Raw genomic sequence first — 20,621 nt, 5'->3', positions numbered from 1 at the left:
TAAAATGTATCAAAGTAAGGTGTTTTCTGTTTTTTTAACCATCCTCAATTTTTTTTAAATTAACCAATCTTATTTCACCTCTGAAGGGCTTAATCACATGAAATGAACAAATTCCTCTAAATATTTTCCTTAAGGAAAAACTGAAAGGAGATATAGTGAAATGGTGTATGACAGCCATGGTAACTCTAAGGTATACATAAGCAGGGGAAAAAATGCTCAAAATGTAACAAATTCTGTATATAAACAGTCATGCTAAACACAGATTTGTACCAATAAGGATACTGAATTAGATGTTAACAACAGTGTTTTCAGAAAAAGATACAGCAATGAGTAAAAAGCACTATGCTATTACAAATGATTTACAGAAACAACTAATTAACCTAACATAAATCCCCTTAAAATGCAAACCATACATAATCTTAACATGAATTACAGAATAAAATATTTTCCTAGTAAATTGGGTGTAAAAATCCAAACTCGCTTTTTTAAATATAACACCCAGAAAATAAAGAATACTGTTCCTTTTTTAACATGTATTTCTCAAAATAAGATTCACCATGAACATTATTTTAGATATTTTTACATCTTCTTTAGCTAACCAAGTGAAAAATCCAATATACACAAATAGGTACTTTCATCAGTACATAAAACAGCAATAGGTAGCAAGGCTAGAAATCAGAATACAAGTTCAATTGAATAAATACAATACTAGTACAGAGACACCCATTTTTAATCCACAATGAAAAATCTGAGCCATGAATAGGTTTTCCATTTTGAATCTAACTTCTAGATGATCTGCATTTTGACCTTAAAGGGGCCAAAATATTTATTATGGCTGAAGCTCATGTTCCATTACCTGTAAAGGTCTAATGCAACAGAAAAATGGTCATTTTATGTTGCTTAGAATTTTTAACTAGGTCTTTCATATTATTTTGTTTAGCACATGACAGACTTATACACATCTTTTAAAAAATCAAACATGGAATTTCTATATACATCAAACCTTTAACAATGTCTCCGAATTGCTATTATAGTGTTCAAAATTATACAAACAAACATCCAGTAAACAGCATTTTATTTTATGACACTCTGTTAATACAATAAATATACAAAACTTCCAACCCACTGAAACATGCAACATTAGAGGGACACATGGAGGGCATTTCTGTAGAACCATGACAGTCACCATGATGGCAGCGCAATATTAGTTACTGACAAAATATACAAACATCTCTAGATAAATAATCCAAGTCCCAAATTACAAATCACTGAGCAATGATTTTCCAGTGTTCAAACTTTAGTTTGAAATAAAATAGCCATAATTTAATATTACAAACTGAAAAATGACACGGATGACTACTATGTGAAGATCATTTTACGACTATGATTTAATGACTGTGATTTTAGTATTAAATATAAAACACTAACAAATGCCAATCTTTTGCTGAGTGAGAATTTAACAATTTACTGAGAGAAAAGTAAATATAAGAATTTAAAGCTCCTTTCATACTTGATCACACTATAAGCATTGCCATCATTTCAATGCACATGTATATTTTTAAAAAACAATTTTCTCTCTCAAACTTGTATTAAATAACTGGATTTTAAAACATTTTCCCCAACCACACAAAAAAAGATATGTGGGTTCTAATTATTCTTTGCTATTTAATAATGCTACCTTTGAGGATTTCTACATGATATAAACATTCCAATTCTGAAGCAAAGTATTTCAGCACTTTTCAAAAGTCTCTAATATATCTTTTGTTTGTAGTGTACAGAAAAAAATGGACTTGGGATATAAGTTAATGGTGAATATAGGTGCACTTGCTGTATTTTGTGGTTAATGTTTTGAATGTATGCAAAATCTACACTCAATAAAGCACACTGATAAGACTACAGGCTCTGAAAAACAAACTGGCTAAGTTGATTGAGAATGTAGGTAGAAATTATCGCTGATTAGAAATATTTACAAAAACAGCTTTAAATTCATACACTGAAGAATAAATGTCTTCCAAGTATACCTGATGTCAATAAGATCCCAAATAAATCAAATGTAAACACCATCTGGATGGATCTGTGTTACCTAGTGACACGCAGCACTGCTTCATGGATAGTGAGAACTTGGCATCCCACCTCTAGCATAAAACTTCTTCTGTAACTCCAGGTTTGGGGAGAATGAAAGTGATTTAACTATTTATGCCTATCTGATTTTTTAAAAAATAAGGATTTCCAGCCTCTAATATCACAATCCTTACTTAAAATCTAATTGAATAATCACTATCTATCATTCTGCAATCTTAAATTAGTTAAAGACTTTCAAAACACAGTAGCATGACTTACAGATGTCTTTGAGTCATTTAATCAGTGTTAAAATTGATTCAAAGTTTGAACCCAAGAATACTGTAAGAATGAAGTTCTGTGCTGCATAGTTACAATTTTAACGTGATTATCTTAATCCAGTTAACTGTATTTATATTTTCTTGCTTGGTGCAAGTTAAATGCTTTTTTTTTTTATTGCTGGAAATTTTAGATATATTCAGTCCGTCTCAAAAAGTGAAAGACAGGTACATTTAGGGATTCAAGTATATGAAAAAATGCCAGGGTCTTTTTATGTTTAATGCCACTGGAGATGAAAAGCTAAAAGGAAAATCCCTTAAATACTGTACATTCTTTTTAGACAACAGTTAGGCTAGCCTTTAATACCTCTGTTAAAAATCACACACACACATCCCCAAAAGAGAGCTGCCAGACACAATCTTAGTTGTAACCACGGAATATACCAGTTTTCATATAGCAAAATGTTACTATATGACTACTGAAATTTTTTTTAAGAAGGAATTATTACCACTACTTTCTACTGCATTAACTACCTTCTCTTTTGGATAATGTACTGCATATTATATAAACTTCTTATATTGCACCCCCAAACTTTTTATTTAAAAGAAATTCTTGCAGAAAATCATTTCTGTGATTCCATTAACCCCTGAATCCTACAACCATAAGCAGTACAGAAGCCAAAACACTAATTCTTTTAATATAAGAAACGTGGTGCCCATGCAAATTAGAGATTGTTATCAAAATATCAGCTACTCTAAAAAAAAGAAAAGAAAAAGATGACAAATTTTACATTATCTACTACAAAATGCACATAGGCTCTTCACTGGTGACTGAAACAGCTAAAAAGCAAGCCAATTTTAAATCCCTAAGTCTCTGCTGGCCTATTTCTTTCAATATAAATAGGGAAAAAGGAATGAAACATAGTTTACTTTTCCAATGTGCAATCCTTATCTCTAAAGATTCTTGAAAGAACTACTGCAGTTAGTATTAAATGCATTTTTAATCATAAGTACCGTTATTAATTTTCAGTGGGTCACCACTGAAATAATTCACTGAATGTCATCCCCCAAAAAATATGGAGAATATTTAGCATGTAATATTTTCTCTGCAAGGGGCACTGAAATATTAAGAAACTATTAGGTAAAGTAATAAGACAAGGAAGTTTTCCTGGTTTTAGCCCATGCACAAGTGAACAGGAAATATCCATGCTGTCTGTACTGTGTGTTTTGAACATAAAAATATTTGTAGAATACAGTAACTGGAGAAAAAGGTACAGTCAAAAGGTAACAGTGTATTGTTTGAAGATTCTTAAATTTGGTTACCCTTGAAAGCATTCTGAGCTGCACTAGATGCTGCAGTTGAAGCTGCATTTGCAGCTGCGGTCTGGACAGTTTTGTTGGACATCACACCTGTTGCAAACTCTTGTTGGGCCTTCTCAAAACTAGCACCTGTTGTGCGATATAGTCCATGTACCTAAAGAGGCACAAAAAAGTGGGAGAAGGTAAGTAGCAACCTACACATTCATTTCCAGCAGCTCTTAATCTCAACATTAATCAAACATAAAAATACTAGATGGTAGTCATGATTCCTAAGATGAAGAATATTAGCCACCAAACTGACACACAATAATTGTATTTAAACATTTTCTTAATACAGGTTTTCCTTTTCTTCTCCAAGCAGAAGAGATAATTACGCTAATTTAAACCAAAAATAAAGGAACTTCTTAGCTAACTGCAAAAAGTTGTATTTTCCTCTGCACCCAATTAGTCAAGTGAAATTATTACAGCATTACCATGAAATGGTTTAAACATAATAACAAGAAACAATACATTATTACCCCAGACTATTCAGAGAGAACAGTACCTTATCTATTTCTATTTTAGCTATATATACACCACAGGCCCTGTTATAATCAAATGAGATCATTTTATCATTTAATGTACCAAGCACTACTTATGTCCTTCAACATATTGCCGCTATGCACTTTGTATACAATTTAACTTTTTGTGTATGGTCAAGTCCTAAAGAATGCACAAAGAAACACTTCTGGGAATTGTTTATCCATGCTGATTAATCACTCAAATCTTGGAATTTATTTTCAGGAGTAGGGTTCAAAAATTTTCTATCAGTATATGTCTTAAAACCTGCATAATTAAACTATGAGTCCATCAATACATAACATCAGCCACTTATTTTAACACAAATTTGAAGAAGGAACTAACAAACATTTATTAATTATATGCCCACAAACTTCGCAGAGTGGGGACAGAAAATTACACTGCACTGTGACTGGATCTAAATTAGAAGCTTGACTGGAATGCAATCAAAGCAGGCTTAGGGAAGGGCCAATGCATCCAAGTCAGTATTTTTTCCAAACCTGGATAGGAACTGGTAACTGTGAGGTAAGAAAAAGAAGAATGAGTCAAAGACTCTCAAAGCAAGCTTGCAGTTGGGGAAGTAGTTTCAAGAAGACAGAGAAAAGAGAGGATAGGCTGGTTTGGGGGGAAGGCAGATGGTAAGTTCTAAACATTTGTTCATTCATTCCAAGTCTACTGACAACCTACTCTAGGCCTGCCACAGCAGGCAGGTAAAGGTTTGGTTCAAAGCTTGGGAGAGGAATGGGCTAAAGACATGGACTTGGAAACCAACAGCATATGTTATGGACTGAATGTCTGTGTTCCCCCCCAAAATTCTTATGTTAAAATCCCAACCACCAATATGATGGTATTAGCAGGCAGGCCTTTTCGGGGGTTATTTTGCCATGAAGGTGAAGCTTGCATTAATGGAATAAATGCCCTTATAAAAGAGACCCCCCAAGGCCCAATGTGGTGGCACACACCTATGGTCCCAGCCTTCCACTCCAACCTGGGCAATATACGTCTCTAAAAAGAACTTTTTTTTTTTTTTTTTTTTTTTTAAAGAGACTCCAGAGAGCTCTCTGACAACCTTCTATCACATAAGGACACAGAAACTGTCTATGAACCAGGAAGTTGGCCCCCCCGAGACACTGAATTTGTCAGTGTCTTATCTTGGACTTCTCAACCTCTAGAACTGTGAGAAATTATTATTTGTTGTTTAAGCTACCCAATCTATGGTATTTTTGTTATAGCAGCCCAAAGGGTCTAAAACAACATGTAAATGATAGCTGAAACTTTGGCATTTATAAACTGTCTATGGAGAACCCAGAGTAGAAAGAATAAAATCAAGTACATAACCTAATTAATGCAGAAACAGAAAACCAAATATCACATGTTCTCACTTTTTTTTTTTTTTTTTTTTTTTTTTTTTTTTTTTTTGAGACGGAGTCTTGCTCTGTCTCCCAGGCGGGAGTGCAATGGCGCGATCTCGGCTCACTGCAAGCTCCGCCTCCCGGGTTCATGCCATTCTCCTGCCTCAGCCTCCCGAGTAGCTGGGACTACAGGCGCCTGCCAACACGTCCGGCTAATTTTTTGTATTTTTAGTAGAGATGGGGTTTCACTGTGTTAGCCAGGATGGTCTCGATCTCCTGACCTCGTGATCCGCCCGCCTCGGCCTCCCAAAGTGCTGGGATTACAGGCTTGAGCCACCGCGCCCGGCCTGTACTGTCACTTTAGAAAATCTCACCGTGTATGTGACCTGAATGCATATTACCTAGTGGAAAATTCCATAAATGCAGAATAGCCTAGAGAATTCAAAAAAAATTAAACAACTTAAATACTATCTCTTCTACTTATGAGAACCGCATTACTCCTAAAATAATATTTAGTTCTAGGAAAATCACAGAAAAGGCACTAAATTTGGTATCTACTAGTTCCACTACTTTCTAGCTAGCTGGCCACCACTCAAAACTTCAAGTCTGCTTCCCACAAAACAAGAATATTTGTTACAGTATCTGCTCCTCAGAGTTTTCCTAAAGATCAAATCAGAATGTATATAAATGAGTTACACTAACATAAGTTAAATTAATTTTTAAGTATCTGCCAAAGTGTCACAGTCGAAATGTAGATGCGGTTCCATAAAGGAGTCCTGCCTCCTTAATGCAGCTTCAGGGACAGTACATGCTGTGGTGGTGTATGACACAGAAAAACTGTATCGTGTGGGAAGTAAAGAATAATGGCACTTTATTTAAATAACCCAAACATATGTCTTCATTAAAACATATAGAATACCATTTCAAGAAACTGTGCTTTTATTAAGATCCCTGTCATGCCAAAATTATTTCAACTTTTATAAAAGCTGGGAAAATAAAAACAAATGAGTTTTTTAAATATATTTTTTAAATTCTTGTTTTGAGTTTTTAAAAAAGTATGGACCTCTAAGCCTAATATTTTCAGTTTGAAATTTCTGGAAACCCTCTATGAACCCTCCTGCCCACAGATGGGTCAGATATCCCTTCTGTAACCCCTTGAATTGCCGGTCTAGTTTCACCATGTTGAAATCTCATGCACCCATCTCAAATAATGCTCTGTCCGCCACTTTGTGCCTGAACTAGCTATGGCTTTCCCTATTGAGAGTACCGCCAATCCTTTGTACATTTTGGGGAGCATGTATGTACTTCTTCTTTTACAGGGTTTCTGTCCATGTCGTATTATATCCTACATGATTTTACTTGCCTAAGGGCAAGAACTAATTCTACTCATTGTTACACTCCCTAAAAGACACAGCTTAGTAATCTGCAGTAGAAGCCACTGAATAATTATTATTACTACCTGCTGGGGATTAAATGTTCCAAAATTGTCCTCATTAATAATAATTTTTAAAAGCTACCAAATAAGTGCAATATGGCTTAAGGAGACTATACCTGTGTTACAAAGCAAAATGCTTAGTTTGCAGTCACCTCAGAGGTTAAATGTTTTTAAAGTAGACATACCACTTCACACCTGCTAGGATGGCTGGAATGAGAAAAATGGAAAATCACAAGTGTTGGCAAGGATGTAGAGAAAGTGCTGGTGGGAATGGAAAATGATACAGTCCTTCCAGAAAACAGTTTGGAGGTGCCTCAAAAAGCTAAATATAGAATTACCATAAGACTACATAGGAACTCCACACCTGGGTATATATATTACACAAGAGAGGTGAAAGCAAAGACTCAAACAGATACCTGTACACCAATGTTCACAGCAGCACTATTCACAATAGACAAAAAGTGGGAAAATCTCAAGTGCCCATCAACAGACAAACACAATGTAGTATACAGATACAATGGAATATTATTCAGTCTTAAAAAGGAATGCATTTCCCATACATGCTGCAACATGGATGAACCTTGAAAACATTATGGTAATGAAATAAGCCAAGTACAGAAGGAAAATATTGTATAACTCCAATTACATGAAATATCTAAAATAGGCAATTCATAGCAAATTAGAGGCTGCCAGAGGCTAAGAATAGGAAGGAATAAAATTATTGCTTAAAGATTAGAGTTTCTGTTTGGGGTAATACAAAGTTCTGGAAATAGACATTAGTGATGGTTGTACAACACTGTGAATGTAATTGATGCCACTGAATTGTACACCTAAATATAATTAAAATGTCAGTTTATGTTATACATATTTTGCCACAATTAAAACAAATACAATACACCAAAAGCCATTAAATTGTATACTTTAGGTTTTTTTTAATTATTTTGTATTTTTTAGAGACAAGGTCTCACTCAGTAGCCCAGGCTGGAGTGTAGTGGTATGCAATCATAGCTCACTGCAGCCTCAAATTCCTGGGTTCAAGTGATCCTCCCACCTCAGCCTCTCCAACAGCTAGGACAATAAACTCACACCACCATGCCTGGGCTGTTTTTTTTTTTTTTAATGTCTTGTAAAGGGTTGGAGGGTAGTCTCATTATGTTGCCCAGGCTGATCTTGAACTCCTCGCCTCAAGTCATCTTCTTGCCTTGGCCTCCCAAAGCCTCCCAAAGTGCTAGAATTACAGGTGTGAACCACCATGCACAGTCTAAACTGCATATTTTAAATGGGTGAATTGTATGTTAATTATATTTCAATAAAGCTGATAAAAATATGCATATAAAGATGACTTAGATGAAAGTGCCATATGTATAGCATTATAAATACTCACCAATCTACCAAATTTGAAAATGCCTAAGATAATAATAATTTAGTTATAGTAACCTAGATTTGGGATCTATTAAGTAGCTAGCTTAGCACTTATTGAAAAAGGTAACAAAATTAAAATTGGGGGTAAAGTTTTTTTTTTTTTAGGTGAATATACTAAGAGTATCAACCGAGGACAGGATATAAACAATCTGTTCAAGAGTGCCATTTTTTTCTAGGAATTCAAAAGTATTACTCTATCTGTGTCCCTTAGAAGAAGGTGACAAGTAACTGGATGAGTATTTTAATAGACAATGTGAACCATCCAGAACTGATTCCTAGTCAGCAAAGACAACAGTGCTGAATGGTTCTGAGAGAGAAGTAGCATGCCTATTTGTGACTATAGAAAAGTAGTACAGTGGAATTATCAGCTTTCTATCCTAGGTCATAAATAAAGTTACATAGTGGAAGAGACAAGGGGGAGAGGTGAATGATAACAATGCTTTCAAAGAAAGTATAGATGATAATCCTTGAACTGGGCAGGTCCACTTATGTGATTTTTTTCCAACCAAACTCAGATAGAAAATACAGTATTCATGGGATGCAAAACCCAAGTACACAGAAGGCTTTTTGAATACATGGGTTCTGCAAGGCTGACTCCAAGACTTGAGTATGCATAGATTTGGTATATGGATGTGCGGGTTCTAAAACCAATCCCCTGCATATAGAGGGATAACTGTAAGAGTCACTTTTCACCTAAGAAAACTATCACTTTATATGTAATAGGATATCTTCACAAAGCATTTACCATGAAACACCAACTAGCGAGACTTAATCGCAGTGTTCTGTATCACAGACCCAATTCAGCGCTCCCACAAAAATGAGTATCTGCAGAATATATACTGTAGTAAATAAACAAGATTTGAAACTCTTCGGAAAACTTGTTTTTTAAAGAGGTAAAATAACTTTTTTCTAAAATTCTTTCAAAATGCAAAAAATTCACTATTAAAAACTATTTAATGTGAAGATGACAGTCTATGAACAAATTTCATGGAAGTGATAATCATTCAAAACCAGGTCCCAAAAGGAATACAACTGATATATCATCTATTAACTACCTCCATATTAAGTTATTCCAGCTCTTATACCAATTAACAGAAGGGAAAAGTTTTGGATTCCCCTGATCCATAGTCTCCTGTGATACATTCATTCACTGTTATTTGACACATTTATAACATCTCCCTGCTTAGCCCAAAACCATTACTCAATTCTTTCTAATAGTTCTAATAGAAAGAGGACCTTTTGAAAAAACACCATTTGGAAATAATCTGAAAGATAAGGACTAAACTAGACCCTTCTCCATCTAGATGTACAGGAGACATATACTTTCAATATTTGAAATGTGGAGTATAAAACGACACTGTGGGGGAAACAAACAGCACAATCTCATACTGGGCACTGCAGCACCAGTGATGACCTACTTCAGTTATGCAAGACAACAGAAAGTCAACGAAATTACCAAAATCCTATTCACTTCAATTAGGATAAATATATAGGACAGAGCACATTTACCTTAAGAGAAGGACAGCTTAATAAAATCCAACAATTCTACAGTCAAACCTGTGCACAGATTACGGTTACAGGGCATTAACTGTTCTTGAAAAGCCTGACCCCTAGTGGTTATAAATACTGCTACATACCTGCAAAGGATTTTTTGTCATTAAACTGCCAGTTTTGATCAAGTGTGAAACAGAAAATTAAAAAAAGAAAAATTAGGTTTTTAAAATTGGATCTTAATTTCTATTACAGCAAGAGAAATCCCTGCTATTAAAATATGAAAGCTGGTGCAAATTATATTTTAGCTTATAGTATCCCTATCGTACTTCATAAAATCATACAGAATATCATCTCATCTAAACTCCTTATTTCACAGATAAAGAATCTGAGACCCAGAGTAGTTTAGGAACTTGTGAATATATATAAAGAGAAGTTCTGGTAACTTCTTTAACTATGAGGTAAACAACAACAACAACAACAAAATATCAGAGTATGCTGCATGATATCCATATCAATACTTTTATTTTATTCGAGAAAGTCATATTTCTTTTCAATGCCTGGCATATGAGCACCGTTCTATAACTTTTCCTTTGTGTGGTGGATCCTGAAAAACTGTACACCTGGAAAATGGAAAGGAAAAAAACTGCTGGTCAAAGTATTCAGAGTGTGCACAGAGTAGTCCATGATAGAACAGCTACAGAATAAACACTTCCTCCACACCCTGGCTCTACTGATCCTCTGTGCCACACATTCCTCAACCACTGCCAGTGATGGTTAAAGTTCCCTTCATACTCCACCCACAGCAGAGTCTTAATTGCTGTGAGTATTCTCCCTAAGGCCCTCTTCTGACTCCATACACTTTCTAGGCTTCATTTACTTCAACAAAAGTCAGTCCTTTCCAGTCTAGAAATCCAGCCTAAAGTTCTTCCCTTGCTCGTGACTCGTATATACAAACGCCTACTCAATATTTATATTTTAATGCCCCACCAGTTAATTTACACTCCCCAAATTCAAGGTCAACGTGGAAAACATCTTGATCCCCAAACCATTTTTCTTGTACTCTCTTCTTGAATGGTCCATCATCTAAAAACCTGGGTGTCATCCTTGAGTCTTACCTTGTCCCCTACTTCCAGGCCCAAGTTGGATTAATCGTTACCTGCTCATTTTCTCTTGAGTACATTTTCTTCACATTTCCTCAGTTCCGGCCACCATCATTACTAATCAGCTTCCTAGCCTGTCTCCTAAGTGTTTCCAAGTATCACTGCTCGGCCCCACAAATCCCAAATGTATTTCAGAATAATGCTTCTAAAATTCAAATCTAATCAATTCAATTACTCTCTTCCTTAAAACTCTTCTATGGCTCACTACCACTTTTTGGAGAAGATTTAAACTCCTTAACAAGACCCTGTAAGATAAAACTATACTTAGGTGTTCAATTTCATCTTCCAATACCAACACCCTACAATTCTCCTAGCCCCAGCTCACACCATATTTTATCTCCCATCCATTCTGAGCTACATTTAATTCCCTGAATTTGCCATGTTATTTCCTACAACTAGATGTGAACGTGGTATCCCCACTCTCTGGTACCTCCTTATCCCTCTTAACCTCTTCCCTGTCCCTTATTCTTTTGCTTAGATAACGATAATGATAAGCAGCCACCATTATATCTCAGCTGAGGCAATACTTAAAAGACCTCCAAAACTTGATGAGGTGTCCCTCTGCTCCCTATACTTAACTCTATCATGGCCATTAAATCACTGAATTGGAGGGCCCACCAATTTGTTTCTCTTCCTCACCAACAGGTGATCTCTCTGAGCTCATGCACAGCCCAGTGCCTGGCACAGAATACATGCTCAATAACAGCTGTTTAACAAATGAGTGAAAACTGCCACAAACTACGAAACCCTCTACTATACTCTAAATGTATTATATTTCTAGTTCTATAAAACACCCTCAATAATACATGTGAAATAATAAAGGAATTCTCCAAAGAATGGTGCTGTGATGGTCAGTGTTATGTGTTAATTTGGCTAGGCCGTAGTCTCCACTTATTCAATCAAACACTAACCTAGGTGCTGTTGTGAAGGTATTTTGTAGATGTAATCGGCATCTACCATCAGTTGACTTTAAGAGTGTTCTAGATTATCTGGGTATGCCCCATCCAATCTGTTGAAAGGCCTTAAGAACAGAAGTGGAGTTCCTCTGAGGAAGAAGAAATCCCACTTGTGGACCAGAGTTTCAGCTTCTGCCTGAGAGTTCCGGCCTGCCCTCTTGATATCAGACTGACCTCACCAGCCAATTCCGTGCAATTAACCTCTTCATTCTTTCTGTTTCTGATAGCATGCTGACTGATAAAGGCATCTACTAAACAAAAGTAGACAGTAACCAGACCCTGAATATAAAATGATAAAGAGGTCAAGATCAGAAAGGAAAAACTATTAATTGAGAAGGCCCTGTTCTATGCAGTTTACGTTCACTGTTTCATTTAATCCTCACAACAACCCTATGAAAGTGGTTACTCTTCCCATTCTTTCTTTTATTCAACAAATATCTGAGTGCCCATCACATGCCAATTACTGCATGTCACTGTTCCAGATGTGAGGAATACAACCTGAAAGCATACAGAACAGGTCTCCACTCTCATGCAGCTTGGAGTACAGTTGAGGACACTAAACCTGAGTGGTTACAGAAGTCTGTCTCAGGTCACACAGCTGTAAGTGAAGCTGTCAAAATTTCAACCTGAGTTGTATAGTTCCAAAGCAAAACTCTTGCTCTTCTCATCTAATTCCAATGCTAAAAGACTTGTTCACACTGGGGGTGCTTAACAGCTGCGTACCCAGAATACGTGCACCATAAGGCATATAAACTGGCTTATGCCCAGTTCCCACAGTGAGCAATATAGACAGTTAAGTTTCCCCAAGAAAACAGAGAATGACATGGTCCCTAAGATACAGGCCAACAAAAAACATTCTGGGAGACACAGCAAGATCGGAGCTGGGTCTTGAAAGAATACTGGTAGGTCTTCGACTAGCAGGGAAGATGAATTAATGCATGGATTAAAAAACATCATATAAAAAAAAACTGGAACAAAGGAATGTACATGATGTATCTGAAGAAACCGAGCAGTATAGTCTGACTAGAATGGAAAGTGTGAATCATGGAGCTGTGAGATGTCACCATTAGCCCTTCTTCCCACCACCACTATAATCCCAATCTGTGATTCTTTGAGAGGACAAAATGGCATAATACTGGTAAAATGTTCTGCATAGGGCCCAGAGTATGGCTGAGCACAATAAAAGTGATTTCATCATTAGGTTATTAAGACCCATTTGATGGCTTTATGGCATGTAGTGTGTTTTTACAACCTCAGCGATGCTGGTGTTTCTGAATGTAGCCCTTCTTCGCACTGCCACCAAAATGCCATTCCCAATCCCAGATCCATGTCAAAAATCTGCAGAGTGCCAATTTCTTGGGGTTCTTTTAAGGTTAATATAGTAATTATACATTAAATCGACTGCAAGAAAGATGAGGGAATACCCGTAAAAAAAATTTCTGGATTAGCTGAAGTTGGAAATGGAAAAGAAGAGAAAGATGGAAAAGATACTAAAAAGGTATCTAAGAAAGTGAATTAAAAAGTAATGGAAGTGGCTGGGCGTGGTGACTCATGCCTGTAATCCCAGTAGGCAGATCACGAGGTCAGGAGATCAAGAGCATCCTGGCCAACATGGTGAAACCCTGTCTCTACTAAAAATACAAAAATTAGCTGGGCATGATGGCGCATGCCTGTAATCCCAGCTACTTAGGAGGCTGAGGCAGGAGAATTGCTTGAACCAGGGAGTTGGAGGTTGCAGTGAGCAGAGATCGTGCCACCGCATTCCAGCCTGGTGACAGAGCAAGACTCTATCTCAAAAAAAAGAAAAAAAAAATAGCTGAGTGTGGTGGTGCATGCCTGTAGTCCCAGCTACTTGGGAGGCTGAGTCAGGAGAATTGCTTGAACCTAGGAGGCGGAGGCTGCAGTGAGCCAAGATCGCACCACTGCACTCCAGCCTGACGACAGAGCAAGATTCTGTCTCAAAAAAGAAGTAATGGAAGCACTGACAGAAGCAATCACAGCACTGACAAAAATGTTCAGTGGAATTACATAAAGTGCTTAGTGCCATCTCATTCATAGTAGGTATTCAATAAGTGTTTCTTCAGAAAAAAAAAAAAGCTTCAGTAAGATGAAATCTGTATACTATGCAATTTACCCTTTAAAGTGTACAATTCAATGATTTTTAGTATATTCACAGAGTTGTGACTACACAACCTAATTTTAGAATACTTTCATTACCCCCACTCCCCTCCCCACCCCACCCATAAGCCACAGGCAAGCTGTTAATATATTTTCTGTCTCTATATATTTGCCCATTTTAGACATTTCATAATAACGGAATCTACACAATATGTGGTCTTAATAAACGCTTCTTGAATATTACTCAGAACATTCAAAAGGAACATCTATCACTAAGAAACCAAAGAGTTTATGATGCATTACTGTGAGAAGATGATATCAATCAACAACTGGAGATGAAAATGACCAATTGAACATGCAACTAAAGGTTTATGCAAAGCATTATCTTTTCCAATTCCAAGATTCTAGGTCACCTAGGTAGAGAAGAAACTGAAATAATAAGGGAAGATGAAATTTCCAAAGAAAACTACTGCATAGCACAAAGAGCCGATTACATTTAAGACCTTAATTTATGAACTGGATAAAGAAATGGAGGAGAAAGAATAGCCAGAGAAGCAGGAGAATTAGAACATCATTGCAAAGTCTTAGCAGAGGAGCCATCTGTGATATAGAAAGCTACAGAGGTTAAGGAGGAGGAAAACTGGAAAAGGGATTTAGTAACATTAAGAGAGCTGAGTGTCAATGGTATGTGTGTTTGGTGCAGAGGAGAAGTTAAAAATTTCAAATAGAGAAAATATGGAAGAATGGACACAGTCTAACCTTTGCAGGGTTTTGAGAAGGATAAAAGGCAAATGTCTGAGTAAAGTACTGAAAGAATACAAAGTGGTTTTAAATATAAGGTAAAATTATTTCTATGCAGTCCTCATACATATTCTCAAGTAATAAAATAGTAAAAAAATTATAAGGACTTACTTTCTTTAAAGTGAGACCTATCAAAAAGTCTTTATCATTTAAAACATAGGTGTTATTCCCAAGGTCTCAATATCATATTTGAATACATATAAAATATATCAAAATTTTATATATCCAAGACAAAATAAAACTTTAAATAAACAAATAAAAACACTAATTTACCTTCCTCTATGTAATGATTTTTTTTTTTTTTTTTTGAGACAGAGTCTTGCTCTGTCTCCCAGGCGGGAGTGCAATGGTGCGATCTCGGCTCACTGCAAGCTCCGCCTCCCAGGTTCACGCCATTCTCCTGCCTCAGCCTCCCGAGTAGCTGGGACTACAGGCGCCCGCCAACACGTCCGGCTAATTTTTTGTATTTTTAGTAGAGACGGGGTTTCACCGTGTTAGCCAGGATGGTCTCGATCTCCTGACCTCACGATCCGCCCGCCTCGGCCTCCCAAAGTGCTGGGATTACAGGCTTGAGCCACCGCGCCCAGCCAGATTTTTTTTTTTTTAAGGCTGTGAAAACAGACACGGGAATTCTACAGGAAGAAGTGTAGCTAAAACAACTGGGCAGTTACAAATCCTAAATGACTCCTAAACCTGATAAATAACTTGAGTAAAGTTTCAACGTACAGACTGAGTGTGGTGGCTCACACCTGTAATCCCGAACTTTGGGAGGCCAAGGCAAGTGGATCACTTGAGGTCAGGAGTTAGAGACCAGACTGGCCAACATGGCAAAATCATCTCTACTAAAAATACAAAAAAAACTAGCTGGGTGCCACACCTGTAATCCCAGCTACTCAGGAGGCTAAAACATGAGAATTGCTTGAACCCAGGAGGCAGAGGCTGCCGTGAGCCAAGATCACACCACTGCACTCCAGCCTGGGCAACAGAGTGAGATTCTGTCTCAAAAAACCAACAAAAAGTTTTAAGATACAAAATCAACATACAAAAATCAGTAGCATTTCTAAACACCAACAACATTCAAGCCGAGAACCAAATAAAGAACCCAATCCCATTTACAATAGACACACACACACACACACACACACACTCCTACACACATCTAGAATACATTTAACTAAGAAGGTGAAAGAACTCCATAAGAAGAATTGCAAATCACTGATGAAAGAAATCATACATGACACAAAGAAATGGAAAAACATTCACATTCATGGATTAGAAGAATCAGTATTGTTACAATGACCATACTGCCCAAAGCAATATATATATCCAATACAATCCTATCAAATTACCAACATCATTTTTCACAAAAGTAGAAAATACAATTCTAAAATTCATATGGAACCAAAAAGAGCCTGAATAGCTAAAACAATCCTAAGCAAAAAGAACAAAGCCAGAGGCATCATATTGCCTGACTTCAAACTATAGTGCACAGTGGCTCACACCTGTAATCCCAGCACTTTGGGAGGCTGAGGCGGGCGGATCACTTGAGGCCAGGAGTTAGAGACCAACCTGGCCAACATGGTGATATCCCATCTCTACTAAAAATACAAAAATTAGCCAGGTGTGGTGGCTCACACTTGTTAGTCCCAACTACTTGGCTGTCTGAGGCATGAGAATCACTTGAACCTGGGGAGGCGGAGGGTGCAGTGAGCCGAGATTGTGCCACTGCACTCCAGCCTGGGCGTCAGAGCAAGATTCTGTCTCAAAAAAGAAAAAAGACTATGGTAAGCAAACAGCATGATAACCAGTACAAAAACAGACCAATGGAGCAGAGAACCCAGAAATAATGCCACACACCTACAACCAACTGATCTTTAACAAAGCTGACAATAATGAACAATGGGGAAAGGACACCCTATTCAATAAATGGTGCTGGGTAAACTGGCTAGCCACATGCAGAAGAATAAAATTGACCCCTACTTCTCACCATATACAAAAATTAACTCAAGATGGATTGAAGACTTAAATGTAAAACCTCAAACTACAAAAATCCTAGAAGAAAATTTAGGAAATACTCTTCTAGACATTGGCCTAGACAAAGAATTTACTACTAAGACCTCAACAGCAAATGGAACACAAACAAAAATGGACAAATGGGACTTAAAGAGCTTCTGCATAGCAAAAGAAACACTAAACAGGCTGGGTGCAGTGGCTCATGCCTGTAATCCCAGTACTTTGTGAGGGCTGATCATTTGAGGTCTGGAGTTCGAGGCCAGGCTGGCCAACATGGTCAAACTCCATCTCTACTAAAAATACAAAAATTGGCCAGGCATGCTGGTGCACGCCTGTAATCCTAGCTACTCAAGAGGCTGAGACAGGAAAATTGTGTGAACCCGGGAGGTGGATATTGCAATGAGCTGAGATTGAGCCACTGCACTCCAGCCTGGGTGACAGAGTGAGACTCTCTTTCACAAAAGAAAGACAGGAAGACAGAAAGACAGGAAGACAGACAGAGGAAAGACAAGACAGGAAGGAAGGAAGGAAGGAAGGAAGGAAGGAAGGAAGGAAGGAAGGAAGGAAGGAAGGAAAGAATAAACAGAGTAAACAGAAAATCTACAGGATGGGAGAAAATATGTGCAAACTATGCATCTGACAAAGGACTAATATCCAGAATGTATAAAGGACTTAAACAAATCAACAAGAAAAAAAGACAACCCCATTAAAAAGTAGACAAAGGACATCAACAGACACTTCTTGAATGAAGACATACAAGCAGCTAACAAACATAAGAAAACTCAACATCACCAATCAGAGAAATGCAAATCAAAACCACAATAATTCCCATCTCACACCAGTCAAAATGGCTATTATTAAAAAGTCAAAAAACAACAGATGTTGGCAAGGATGCAGAGAAAATTGAATGCTTATATACCGTTGATGGGAATATAAATTTGTTCAACTTCTGTGGAAAACAGTATGGAGATTTCTCAAAGAAGTAAAAATAGAACTTCCATTCAACCCAGCAATCCCCCTACTGGGTATCTAACCAAAAGAAAAGAAATCATTTTATCAAAAAGAAACCTGCACTCATATGCTTATTGCAGCACTATTCACAATAGCAAAGTCATAGAATCAACCTAAGTGTCCATCAACAGTAGACTGAATAAAGAAAATGTGATATATATACACCACGAAATACTACACCACCTAAAAAATGAAATTATGTCCTTCGTAGCAACATAGATGCAGCTGGAGGCCATTATCCTAACTGAATTAACACACAAACAGAAAATCAAATACTGCATGTTCTCACTTAGAAGTGGGAGCTAAACAAAGGGTTCACACAGACATAAAGATGGAAACAGACACTGGGGACTCCAAAAGGGAGGGAGGGAGAAGAGCAAAGCTTGAAAAACTATCGGGTACTATGTTCACTATTTGGGTGATGGGTGCAATAGAAGCCCAAACCCCAGCATTACGCAACATAACCATGTAGCAAACCTGCATATGTTCCCTCTGAATTTATAATAAAAAAATTAAAAAACAAAACAAAAAACCTAAGAGATATATATGAATAAAATGTACACACCACATAATAATTTTACCTCTATTTATTAATCAGGCTAATATGCTTCATATCAAAAAAAAGAAATTTAGAGTATATTTAAAAATCCAAATTTTAAAAATGAGGCTGACTCTTTAACTCATGAAAGCCTTCATTTAAAATGATTTTAAAATATTCCTTTTTTACTGAAGTTTAAAATGTGATGCAATTTTCTAAAATGTACCTATGCATAACTTTTAATTGTAAAAAGTAATCCTCAGAGAGCAAACTTGTACAATAACGATAAAATGGCTTCAGGTTACACCAAATTATAGCAAAATAGGAAAATGAGAACTTTACATCACGTTCACTATAAAAATTTAGACATAAAATTTCACTTACTTTTTTGAACATAACTAGTGAGATGACTGCTGATGCTGTGAAAAGTGCTGCTATGATTATCATCATGATTCCAACAGGAATATTTTGGTTGAGACCAGTAAGGGATGAAATCCAACCACTAAAAAGTAATAAAAAGTGTAATTAGGCAAAAGTTAATGTAAACTTTTAAAAATAGCATAATATCTAATACACATTCAACACTTATCAGCCAGGCAATATTCAAGTTCTTTATGTGTATTAGCGCATTTAATTCTCACAACCCACCCAATAGGACAGATGCTGTTTTAAATCCCCATTTGACAAATGAGGAACTGAGACATTCAGTAACTTGCCCGAGGTCACACAGCTTATAAATGGCATAGTCTAAATTCAAAAACAAACCAAACTCCAGAGGCTCAAGTGTTTAATTCCAGACTGTATGTTTTTTAAGCTGTACATTTTTTAAGCTTATGAGTTTTGAGTTTATTATTACTCTTTTTTTTTTTTGAGACAGAGTCTCGCTCTGTTGCCCAGGCTGGAGTATAGTGGCGTGACCTCGGCTCATTGTAACCTCCGCCTCCTGGGTTCAAGCGATTCTCTTACCTCAGCCTCCTGAGTAGCTGGGATTACAGGCATGTGCCACCACGCCTGGCTACTTTTTGTATTTTTAGTAGAGACGGGGTTTCACCATGTTGGTCAGACTGGTCTCGAACTCCTGACCTCATGATCCACCTGACTCGGCCTCCCAAAGTGCTGGGATTATAGCGTGAGCCACCACACCTGGCCTATTATTACATTTTTTTAAATGTTTATTTTCAATTCTGCTGAATTATGAAAGAAGATATTTATAAACCATATATCCAACAAAGGATTCACATCTAAAATATACATCACTTTCAAAGCTCAACAGAATAAAAAATTAAGAAAATGGATAAAAGACATGCAGAGACATTTTACCAAGAGGACATAAAGACGACAAATAAGCACATGAAAAGATGTTCAAAACCACAATGAGATATCACTACACACCTATTAGGATGGCTAAAATAAAAAGTAATAACCACTAAATGCTGGTGAGGAAGTGGAGACTAAATTGCTCATAATTGTTGGTGGGAGTGTAAAATAGTACAAGCATTCTAGAAAACAGTTTGTCTGTTTCTTTAAAAAACTAAACATGCAACATCCATATAACCCAATAATTACACTCTTGGGCATTATCCCAGAGAAATGAAAATTATGCTCACACAAAAATCTATTCACAAATTTCATGGCAGCTTTATTTGTAATAGTCCAAAACTGGACACAATACTGATGCCCTTCAACTGGTGAACAGTTAAATAACCTGTGATACATCCATATCATAGAATACTACTCAAAAATAAAAAGGAGGCCGGACATGGTAGCTCACACTTGTAATCCCAGTATTTTGGAAGGCTAAGGCGGGCAGATCACATGAGGCCAGGACTTCAAGACCTGCCTGGGCAACATGGCGAAACCCTGTCTCTACTAAAAATAGAAAAATTAGCTGGGCTGGGTGGCAGGCACCTGTAATCCCAGCTACTTGGGAGGCTGAGGCATGAGAATCACTTGAACTGAGGAGGTGGAGGCAGTGAGCTGAGATCACGCCACGGCACTCCAGCCTGGGTGATAGGGCGAGACTCTGTCTCAATCAATCAATCAATCAATCAATTGGAATAAACTACAGATAAACATAACAACCTGGATAAATCTCCAGAAAATAACA

At 37.0% G+C, this 20,621-nt stretch overlaps 1 protein-coding gene across 2 annotated transcripts in view; it reads right to left on the bottom strand.

Moving 5' to 3' along the window:
- Positions 1-1,058: 1,058 nt before the first annotated feature.
- Positions 1,059-20,621, bottom strand: part of SCAMP1 (secretory carrier membrane protein 1) — a 123,062-nt gene continuing 103,499 nt past the window's right edge. For both annotated transcript variants that reach the window (XM_055299192.2, XM_055299193.2), the window contains 2 exons: positions 18,899-19,016; positions 1,059-3,810 (listed from right to left, as the gene is read on the bottom strand). In XM_055299192.2, the coding sequence (XP_055155167.1) occupies positions 3,646-3,810; positions 18,899-19,016 (283 nt within the window). In that variant the 3' untranslated portion in view covers positions 1,059-3,645. The remainder of the gene's footprint in view (positions 3,811-18,898; positions 19,017-20,621) is intronic.

This window comes from Symphalangus syndactylus, chromosome 11 (assembly GCF_028878055.3).
Source record: "Symphalangus syndactylus isolate Jambi chromosome 11, NHGRI_mSymSyn1-v2.1_pri, whole genome shotgun sequence".
NCBI classification, from domain to species: Eukaryota; Metazoa; Chordata; class Mammalia; order Primates; family Hylobatidae; genus Symphalangus; species Symphalangus syndactylus.
Note: the sequence above shows the minus strand (reverse complement) of the source record. Positions and strands in the feature narration are given on the sequence as shown.